Source organism: Arachis ipaensis, chromosome B7 (assembly GCF_059453495.1).
Source record: "Arachis ipaensis isolate K30076 ecotype BB chromosome B7, ASM5945349v1, whole genome shotgun sequence".
Taxonomy (NCBI): Eukaryota; Viridiplantae; Streptophyta; class Magnoliopsida; order Fabales; family Fabaceae; genus Arachis; species Arachis ipaensis.
The window spans coordinates 141,403,067-141,413,770 of record NC_142442.1 but is presented as its reverse complement, the minus strand read 5'-3'; the positions used below and the strand labels follow the sequence as shown (position 1 = coordinate 141,413,770).

The window sequence follows — 10,704 nt, the reverse complement described above, 5'->3', positions numbered from 1 at the left end:
TATATTTTGATGTCATGAAAAAGTTTGGTTACAGTACTGTAAAAATGTTAGCTTATTCCAATAGTTAATTATTTTGTTAGAAGAACATATGATGCAAACATAATATGTTTAAATGTAAATAAATGTGGTGGTTGATTTTTTTTTTTAGTTTATTTCATTTTTTATTTTTTCTAATATTTCAGCACAAAGTATATTTTATATTTTGATATTTGTAAAAGGTTTAAAAAATACTACTATTTCTTTGTTACTCAAGATGAGCAGAGTATTTTTGGTATTTTTAGTTAATAAAAAAAGATGAAGAATTAAGCGAAGGATTTTTTGTTTTTTTTGTTTTCATTCTTTTTTACTATATCAAATACACACGTCATATACTTACTTGCCATATGAAACTAATCAAAATTTTAGAAATAAAATTGACACAAATTAAACGTTAAAATATTTTTGAAACTTTTTGCATAGGTACGAGAGGTTTTTTGCTTTTATTTAGTGAGTTTAATTTTGATGCACTGACAATGTAAAATGTTTTACACAGTCGTGCAATCACATCCGTTATTTTGGATGACTATTTACGCAATCAATGAAAATATTAGTTATTTTTTATTATGTGGCGTTTTGTGGACGTGTAAAGCTACTTTGCACTAAGAGTACATCCAAATTTTGAATTTCACATGCTTCCTCATTACAGTGCTTGCAGCAATTGGTGCCATTCGTGAGATCAGCAAGAATATCAGCAAATACAAGATATTCACCTATAAGCAATAGTTCATAGTACATTTGGAAACAATAATAGAGATCTTGTGTGTGTTTTGGATTAAAGTGTGCAAATGAGAATTTGTATTATTTTGAGTGTGGTTGGATTAAAGTTTATAAATGAGAGTTCGTATTATCTTGTGTTTGGATTAAAATTTGCAAATGACAATTTGTATCAGATTGATTTTGTAAACTTTTTGTGTTGATGTTAAGGTCATTTATATTTAGTAATTTTGTATCAAATAGATTATAGTAAAATAAATGTTGTTTAAATTATATTATTTAAAATTAAGTTTAGATAAAAATAATTGAAAAAGATATAAATTTATATCATTCAAAATTATATTTTTTTTAAATATTTTTTGGTCGTAATATTTTTGAAAAAGAACTTAAATTTATGTGTTGAAATTTAATACTTTTAATCATAATTGTTCAGTACTCTTGTTTAATATTCTTTTTGTATTTAATTTGGTCTTTCTAATAAAATCAATCACTTATATTTAAAAATATATATACATATATGAACAATGAATACTAAAAATTCCATTAGAAGATACAATAATATGTACCAGAGAACATAAAAAACAAAAAGAAAAAAAGCTCTAAACAAAAACTTCCATTGTATGAACAAGAAAAATAAATAAAAAATTGATAAACGATCAATACTTTAAAAAATTACTAAACATGACACTATAAAAAATACAAAGAATTCTAACAATTGTTCTTAGCATCTCTTAGGCTGCGTTTGTTTCTGAAAACAAGATAGAACAAGACACTAAGAACAAGACATAGAGGACAGAGACACAAAATTTTGTGTTCTTATATCCTTTTTGGTGATAAATTAGAACAAATTATGAAAATCTAATTTATTCTTATTTTTTTTTCATTCAAAAAATTTGAGACGAAAAATATAATAATAAAAAATATAATTATAAAAAATTAACAATAATAATGAAAGAAAAAATGAAAAATAAGTTGTGTCCTTTATTAGTGTCTCCGTGTCCTTCCTGTCAGGATGAATACAAAATACACTAATTCAGTGTTCCTGGACACATTATCTCTGTCCATTCCCGAAACACATTGTCTCTGTCCATGTCTCATCTGTCAGACACGATTTTGTATCTTTGTGTCCCTATCTCAATGTCCTGTCTCTATAAACAAACACAACCTTATTGCAAAATCTATAGTTTGTTGCTCCTAGTAAATGGAAGCATGTTTACGGTTGGAAAAAAATAGCCAAACAAATTTTATATTCTTATGTTGCTTCAAAAGGACTTGAATGGAAAAAACTAGTGAGTAATAACCATGCATGATTAGATTATTGCCACTACTAATTGATCTTAGTTGCAATATACGAAGTACTATTTTTAGTTTGGCATTCAAAATTTGAATAAGCTAAAACCACAAAAATATAGAGATTGGATCAAATTCTTCTAAAGTGAAAGCTTAATTACCTTTAAATCAAGATAGTAAAACCCACACATAATAGAAATTACAAATTCAATAGTAATTAACTCTTTAGTTTGTCACTTTACAATTTCCCTCATTTTAAAGGATTTTTTCCATAGAGATTAGTGTAACATATTAATTAGTTATGGGAACTATTAGCAACAAGTTAATCACAGAAACCACCAACAATAACAATATGCATGTTCTTTATTCTTATAATGAATACAAGCCCTGCCAACAAGACATGTAAGAGCCTAGAAAAGAACATTAATCTTACAATTTTAACATTCAATGAAGCTGCTTTTAGCTTGTGCTGAAGAGAGAATTTCTGACTGCTGAAAAAGGCACAGTAAGAAGAATTTAAATATGCAGTGAGAACTGAGAAAGAAACCATATAAATCATCAAAAGTTGGAAGCTTCAAGTAGCAAATGTTGCCTCAAATTTGAATTCAGGAAACTGAAAATTATTGAAAAGATTTCAAGGGAAATGAAAAATTATATAAATTAAACTATAAACCTGAAATCAACTAGTGGCTCTAAGGTTGTCTTAACAAGTGTCTCGGGACAAAAAATACAAAGACAGTTGCCTGCCTCTAAGAATCTCTGTATGTCTGTCCTGAGTTAGTAACTTAACTTGGCCTAAGAGAACTATGATACAAGAAGTCAAGAACCCCAAGGAGATAACAGTATTTGTGCAAATTCCATTTCCACAAGAGCTATATTACACGAATCTCATGAATACAGAATACAGATTACAATTTTTTTCTTTCAAGAACAGTGAAGAATACAGCAAGCCATTTTCAATCGACAGGGATTTCAACATCCATTTTTAGTTCGGATTGGCCAAGAACCTGTGACAGATGGGAAACAAGAATTAAACAATATCCAGAAATAGAAACCTGTGACAGATGGGAAACAAGAATTAAACAATATCCAGAAATAGAAAGAAACGGAAGAGGCTAAAAGTGGAGTCTTCTAACAGACAAGTTCTTGATGACCCTAACAGATTTTACATTTTAGTGTACGACTAAACTATAAGTCTTCTATCCTTATTCTTTCCCTTATTTATTTGTATGGTTTGTGCCAAACAAACTAGCTCTTTCATATACCCCTATATATATACAAAACTTACAAACCTTAATGAAGTCGTCCAATGTCAAAGAGGAGTCTTTTGTGTATCCGGCTTCTTTGAGAACTTGGCTCAAAACTCGCTGCAAATCAAAGAACAGAGACCAAAACCAAATCACTCATTTAGAATAGCGAGATGAAATTAAAATTGGGACATGTATAGTCTTTGGTGATACCTCTCTCTGTTCATCAGACATGAATGAACCAGACAAATCTTTTAGGACTTCCACTATATCATTGAAAGACACCTTCCCATTACGGTCCGAATCATATACTTTGAAAATAACTGCAACATAGACAAACAAGTAAACCTAGTTACTGCCACTAAAAGCAAACCACACTGCCATGGACAAGTAAACCTAAGTACCACCATTCGATTCAAACAAATGACAGACCTGAAGTTCTTTGAGAGTGAGCTATGAACCAATGGAACCATAACAACTAAACAAACTATATTATGCTTGCATATAAATTGAGAAAAATTCAGCATTTTTAACCTACTCTACATCTTCTGATTAAAACTACTTCTAAGGACACAAGTTAGAACTTCTCTGTAACACTAGCACCTTGCCGGTAGCCAGGTACCCGTCAACCACATTTTTATTGATTATTTATTTCGATCCCACTATATCTACACCTTTTATAATAACCACCGATTTGACATCCGTATTTTCTTCTTTGTTTTGTTAATTAAAAAACAATTTAAATACACAAGTAATTGGTAAAAATCGTATTTTATACATGTGTCAAGAATGTTTGAGCTATGAATAGTGTTTTTCTATTTTTTATATAACTCGGTAAACATAAGAATCCAAAGGAATATAACTTGAAGGGAGCATGTTCAATTGCAATAAGTAAACTCGACTTCACGTGAAGTTGATATTTGAGAGCCGTTAGATAAAAATTTAGTCAAATCAGTCAAATCATCTAACGGCTCTCAGGTATCAACTTCACATAAAGTCGACTGCACCTGAGTTTCCACCTTACAAAATTGTGCAGAGAGAAAGTACTCCAATACTGAGCGGTACAGATAGATACACATACGTTCAATTTTATGTTGTGCAGTAGCTTTAGCGCTAAAAGCAGATAAGAATGCCACAAAGTCCTTGAAATTTATACCATCCACCATCTTCAGTAACCTCTGCAAACAAAGCACAGAATCCATGAAACCATATCATATGAAGGAAGTTAGTAATTTTGGCAAAAAGCTGCATGGTGCACCTGAGAAAGTGGATTCATGGCGAACTCAGGGACGGAGAGGAACTCATCGGAAGAGATGAAACCCTTAGCGTTGCGATCAAGCTGACAAAACCTTTGGTACAACGACACTATCTCCTGCTGCGAAACTAACAGTTACCAAAAAACAAGTCAGATCTTAATGGATGAGTGAATGGGAAATAGAATAGATAAGGAAGGAGGAGGGACCCACATAAATTGTCGCAGTGTTCCTGCACTTCTTCGATATCATACTGAGTAAGCATAGATGAAGCAGTTCCCATATGAATGAGTTAGCATAGAATTGGGGTTTGGGGTTTGAGAGTGGGAGGGATTAGAGTAGCAGATCTACAAAATTGGAATAAGGGAGGACCAGATAGGTCTGTCAATATAAACACGTGGCTTTGCCTTGTCATCATCGTCTCCCTCGAAAACTCACCACCTACTTTTCTTCTCTCAAAATATTTTTGTTGACAAAAATTGATAAAATTTTTATTTTTCATGTAATATTATATATAATACATCATATTCAAGTAGTTCTTTACAATGTTGTAAGAACTGGACTAAAAAACCAATAAACCAAACTTTTAACCAGTTCGATCCAATAATATGATCGTTTAAAGATTAAAATCAATAAAAATTGCTCAAAATCAATAGAAACCAATAAAAAATTAGTCCAACCAAACCGTTTTAAAAAAAAAATTAGAAATAACATATTATTTATTAAATAAAAAATTATTTTAAATATTTTATATAATTAAAAAATTAAAGATTAATTTATATTTAATATTAATAAAACATTAAAATATTATTACAAATTATCAGACCAGACGTGTCTCCCTATTTTATAAAATTTTATAAAATTTAAAACTAATATGTCCTCATGTTAGTGTGAAATCATAAAACTATCCCTTTTCATTTAGTTCAAAACTTGGCAAAAACAAAACTAAACAAGAGAAAGTAGAGAAACTTATAACTAGTGAGTAGCAACCTCTTGTTCAATTCTTTTATACATTTCCATAGATCATTTTCAAGGTTTTAATTAAAACCTTGAAAATGAATTAAATCTTGATTAATGCGTTGTTCCCTAAATTTCATATTTTCATTATTTGATGATTCGTCGCAATCTCAAATTTCATTCATGCTGATTAATGTACATAGTACAGACAAACAAGGAAAGATAAACACTGGTAGGTAAGAAACAGCCAACAAATTTATGGCATTTTATGGAACAGATTTTTTTGACGGAAGCCATCCCCTGGCAGGTTCATAAAAAATTTAGCTGAGCCTCTAACAATTTTGATAATGTCCCAAACAAGGCAAGCTCATCAGACGTGCAAGCCTTAAATTATTGAAGGCAAAAAGCATCACACCTCAGCAGGCATCAAGGTCGCGGCATGGAGGAGGCTTCGGCTCACTCAACAAAGTAGTATTCCCTCCTTCGGGTCCACTCATAATCCGCTGTGGATTTTGTGTGCCATACTAAATACAACAAAACAGAGTCATGGAAGGTGTAAGTTTCCAAAACATGCGCAACAAAGAAACAGATTGAGATGAATATCCTTACCGGTGGCTTCTCGCCCTTTCTGAGCTTTTCTACTATCTCTACTACTTTCTCTGGGGTAACGTCTTCCTGAATCAACACAAGTAAGACATATATTATCACGTGGGTTTCAGTATACACCACCCCAAAATTGAATAACAACAAAAAAGTGGATAGAAAAAAGACCTACATAGTAATTATATGTGTATCCTTCTGATCCATTCGAATAATCAGCCACTGTGATCATAGGAGCATTCACACAACATCCCTGTATAACACCATCAAATATGATCATACATTCATTAGTTTAGTCAATAAAATTACAGCCAAGAATACGATGTTGCCATTGCTTGAGATATGTAAACAGAGATGTTAAGCATGCAAGATGCAACTGTTTTGGAATTTAAATCATAATGATGTCCCGTAAGTTTGAGCTAGTGTTTCTTTATCTAAATAATAGAGGGATCATGTAGATAACTTAGCATTACTGGAAAACGTAAATTCCAGAAAGTTGTAAAATTTGTCATCAAGGATATCCAAAGCTACCACATCAATATTCACTCCAGTTATGTACTTTATGCAATTATTTCCAATGAATATATTATGATGTGCCAGTGCAAACACTAGGAGGACTAGGACCACGCATTAAGATAGAAGTCAAAGAAAAAGACTCACCATGCATTCCATTTCCCCAACGGAAAACAAACCATCTTTTGTTACTTCTGCAAATCAAAGGTGAAAAGAAACTATTTCTTAAATCATTGCTCACAGTTCCAACTGATCACGAACAATATCAGGTTCAACAAGAATGGAGAAATCAAGACAAGTTAACAAACCGTTGCGCTTCACTCCCAAATGCTTCAATAAAGCACCTTCAATATCTCGTGAACCACGTATCATACAAGGAGTTGTGCCACAAACCAATAGATGGTACTTCCCAACCTGAAATTTTAGGCAAAATGATCTACATAAGCATTGACTATCTTTACTGTGGATTCGCAAAGCTGACAGCATTAAAGCATGATGTGCCTCCCACCTTAGTTCTATTAAACATCGAGTAAAATGTTGCAACCTCGTATACTCGAATAGGAGCAACCTCTACAACCTTAGCCACCTGATAATTCACAAAAAATTCAGTTAATAGCGAATTTGAATAGGTTGCTGGCTTGATACACATTTTAAGAAATTGAAATTCAGTTTGAAAACAGTTAGTTTGGGATATCCAGTTCAGCACATTGCAATACAAAGCTACAAGTAAAACTCAATAAAATAGTTATAAGCATTTACAACAAAAACAAAATTATTTACAATAATGAAACCTTTTTCAGTTAAGGGTCCCAGGCTTAAGTACATCAATCAGTAGAGTGATATTTTCGCAAAAGAAGGAACACGGTGGAAGACTTTTTAGACAACCTCAAGATGATTTCAGAAAAGGGTCATCTTTACAGGAAAAGACTGCAAACATTAGGGGCGCTTTATGACCATCACCAAATCCTAATACTTTCTGGATCTTCTACTATTTCATAGTTTACAAAAATCGCCTATCAGGCACAATCAATACAGTTCCGGAACTCAGAATCTGAAATCCTATGTGGATCACCTTTTTCATTCTAAAGGCATGCGGAAATATGAATTTCTTATATAACCAGATATACTAAGAAGAATCCTTCAGGCAGGAGGGTAACATACCGCATTCATTGCAGAAACAGGGAGCCAGCCCCCATGCTGCTGTTGGGCAAGATCAAGCAGAGGGATCACTGCAGATTGCTTATAGTTGGATGGATAGTGAGACAAAATCTCCTTGACCTTCATGGAGCACAGAATAAAATAATCACAATTTTCATGCTAAACCTAAGCAGCTATACATCACATACCTGATATGTGTGTGGAATCAAAGAACCACATCTCTTGGAAACATTATGATGAAAGGCATCAAATCAGAAATTAACCATTCTCAGCAAATATTTTCAACTCTAATAACCAACTTTAAAACCTATATATCCATAACTAAAGTAATTAGAACAAACTACTCAGCCAAAGTTGTAACACGGAACAAAATAGTTCCTCAAATTAAGGTAAGATGACAGACTACACACAGTCGAAACTGACCTAGCATCACTATAACAAACTCTAATATAAAAAGTTAAAAACATTGATGGTCCTCCTCACAAGAAAAACCCAACAACTTATCAATGCAGCATAACTTTACAATTTCTCAACATGTCTGAGACAAAAAAAGACTTCTGCAAACATCACGAGCTTTACAACAAACAGAGAATAAAAATCTACTTCCATCATTAGACTTGTTTATCCGAAATCTATCATTAAAGGTACCTAACTTGCGCTAGAACCAAATACTCCAAAAAGTGCGTATACTATACACAATGCTACAAAGATTTTCGATCCTTCAGGATCCCAAAATCAGCTAAACTAGTCAACAGAAACTGATCTAAAATAAACAGAAATAAAAAATAAAATACCTTGCTTTTGTTAGCATCGCTGAATTCCCAAGGAAGGTCAGGGTTGTTATCGGGAGAATCGATGTGCTGCCGCAGTCACAACACAAATTACATCAACAATCAAAACGAACGAGTAATCCCAAATCTCAAATACTCAATAAATTGAAGCCAAGATGAGGTGTACTTACATAGTTCAGAGCGGTTGAGAAAGCCCTAGAAGGCTGAAAACGGGACAAAATTAAAATCAGAAAATGGAAGAAGGTGAGGGTGGAAAATGATAATGGAAATGAAGAAGAAGGAAAAACCTGACGGAAAATCTGGCGGATCCCACTGAGGCGACTGGCGGCGAGGCGTGCCAGCATTTTGGAAGAGATCGGAGGTTAGGGACGACAACAGCGAGAGGAAGAGAAAGAGAAAAAGAAGCTGAAGAGAGTGAACGTGGTGTAGTGTACTGTAATAGAGCATCGAAACGTGGCAAAATGATAGCCGTTCGATTATATTTTCACGTCGTTGAACGAATTGACGGAATTGCGACACTTTCAATTTGGGCCTTTTATTTTTGTATCTATCTATTGCTGTCTGCAAGTACCAGTGCTAAATCCATAATTTGTGAGTTTGGGATTGGTTTGTAATTTTGAATTTTTTTTGGGTTGTTGTGTAATTAAAGATATTTTTAAACTAATGTCAGCTCACCGTTCGGTTAAGGGCTTATTTGAATGCCATTTTTAAAAAATATTTGTTTTTAAATGATCTTTTTTTAAAAGATCTTTTACGAAAGTAAAAGTAATTTTATGTTTAGATACTTTATTTAAAAGTACTTATTTAAAAGATGTTATTGTTTGGGTACATAAATACAAAAGTACTTTTATAATAATAAAATTACTTAAAAGGAGATTCAATCATAAAAGAATTTATTAATAATAATAAAAGAAAATAATTAGTTATAATAATTCATTTGATCTGATAATTGATTTTTTATATTGTCTCTTATTTTTTTCATTGTCCAAACATCTTCTTGTGTTGATTCCTCTCATTCATTAATTTCAGAATTTGTTGATCCATTTCTTACAGTAGTACCATCATCTTCATTGGCTTGTAACGAAACAATATCTTTAAACTTTTGCAAAATACTTATGTCATCAGAATCCATCATTTTTATAAAATTATGAAGGGTGAAACATTGGTGCGCGAAATTAGAACTCGCACAACTTCACCGGCAAGTGCACCGGATCGTCCAAGTAATACTTCAGGTGAGTGAGGGTCGATCCCATGAGAATTGTTGGATTTAGCAAGTAATAGTTATCTTGTTGGACTTAGTCAGGCAAATAGTGAAAGATGGTTGTTGATGTAAAATGCATAAACAGTAAAATGGTAAATAAAGAAAGCAAATAAACAGATCTGGATTAAAACAATGACGAGAAAACAGTTAAGATCTCGAAAATGTTTACTTTTTTGGATTAAAACGTTTTACCAACTATTTTAACAATGAGTGATTCATTATATGGCAAACCATAAGTGATTAAAACTTAATCTCTTAGCAATTTAATCTCCTCTAATCTTACTAAAACGCTACAGACAAAGTCAATTGTTTCAGATCAGATGGTGAAGTTCAGGAAACTAGTTTAGCGCCACAAAAATCCCAATTACCCAAGGCTAATCGGATTATATATCACATATCCAAATTAGTACAAATAATTCGCAGTTTAGGAGGAGTGTTTTCAAGCTGTAGCTCAAGTGACCTTGGTCAGAGTATCACAGGAACTCATGTAAAAAAAAGGGGTCATACTTTCGTTTCACCCTCTTTCATTTAGATTAAGAACGAAAACACACCTTAGAATTGAATCAAACATATATTAAAATAGAAAAGTAATAATATTAATCCATAGAAATAAACAGAGCTCCTAACCTTAACTAGGAAGTTTAATAGCTCATAACTTTACAAAGAAAATGCGAAAGTGAGGAGTCCCCCTCCCAGAGGAGAGATCGAGTGTGTCCTCTGGGGAGGAAGGGAGTCCCTTATTTATAGTAAAAACCTCTAAGACTGAACTTAGAATTCAAATTCAAACTAAATCAAAACAAAATCAAATCTAGATCAAATCAAATCTTTTGATTTGAAACTTGAATTCTAAACCTAAAAGATATTGTTTGTAATTAAAAATT

The 10,704-nt window shown here is 32.4% G+C and overlaps 2 protein-coding genes across 2 annotated transcripts; both read right to left on the bottom strand.

The window, feature by feature from the left end:
- Window positions 1–2,663: 2,663 nt before the first annotated feature.
- On the bottom strand, window positions 2,664–4,964 carry LOC107606283 (Calcium-binding EF-hand family protein). Its single transcript, XM_016308323.3, has 6 exons — window positions 4,757–4,964; window positions 4,549–4,673; window positions 4,372–4,468; window positions 3,504–3,613; window positions 3,336–3,410; window positions 2,664–3,050 (listed from the first exon to the last, which is right to left on the bottom strand). The coding sequence occupies exons 1-6, from the start codon at window positions 4,824–4,826 to the stop codon at window positions 3,000–3,002; spliced, it is 528 nt and encodes a 175-aa protein (XP_016163809.1). The 5' UTR covers window positions 4,827–4,964; the 3' UTR covers window positions 2,664–2,999.
- A 694-nt stretch (window positions 4,965–5,658) lies between these two features.
- LOC107606282 (NADH-ubiquinone oxidoreductase 24 kDa subunit) lies at window positions 5,659–9,005 on the bottom strand. Its single transcript, XM_016308322.3, has 10 exons — window positions 8,850–9,005; window positions 8,733–8,765; window positions 8,566–8,631; window positions 7,775–7,891; window positions 7,122–7,199; window positions 6,922–7,027; window positions 6,761–6,807; window positions 6,276–6,353; window positions 6,110–6,175; window positions 5,659–6,024 (listed from the first exon to the last, which is right to left on the bottom strand). The coding sequence occupies exons 1-10, from the start codon at window positions 8,904–8,906 to the stop codon at window positions 5,917–5,919; spliced, it is 756 nt and encodes a 251-aa protein (XP_016163808.1). The 5' UTR covers window positions 8,907–9,005; the 3' UTR covers window positions 5,659–5,916.
- Between the last annotated feature and the right edge of the window lie 1,699 nt (window positions 9,006–10,704).

Excerpts from the sequence above, each read along its gene's own strand:
- LOC107606283 (XM_016308323.3), bottom strand. The coding sequence starts at position 4,826 with ATGGGAACTGCTTCATCTATGCTTACTCAGTATGATATCGAAGAAGTG. Across the intron at positions 4,674-4,756 it reads GGAACACTGCGACAATTTAT|TTTCGCAGCAGGAGATAGTG; the intron begins GTGGGTCCCTCC and ends GGTAACTGTTAG. Across the intron at positions 3,614-4,371 it reads TGCACAACATAAAATTGAAC|TTATTTTCAAAGTATATGAT; the intron begins GTATGTGTATCT and ends TCTATGTTGCAG.
- LOC107606282 (XM_016308322.3), bottom strand. The coding sequence starts at position 8,906 with ATGCTGGCACGCCTCGCCGCCAGTCGCCTCAGTGGGATCCGCCAGATT. Across the intron at positions 8,766-8,849 it reads TCCGCCAGATTTTCCGTCAG|CCTTCTAGGGCTTTCTCAAC; the intron begins GTTTTTCCTTCT and ends TCCCGTTTTCAG. Across the intron at positions 7,892-8,565 it reads GCGATGCTAACAAAAGCAAG|GTCAAGGAGATTTTGTCTCA; the intron begins GTATTTTATTTT and ends TGCTCCATGAAG.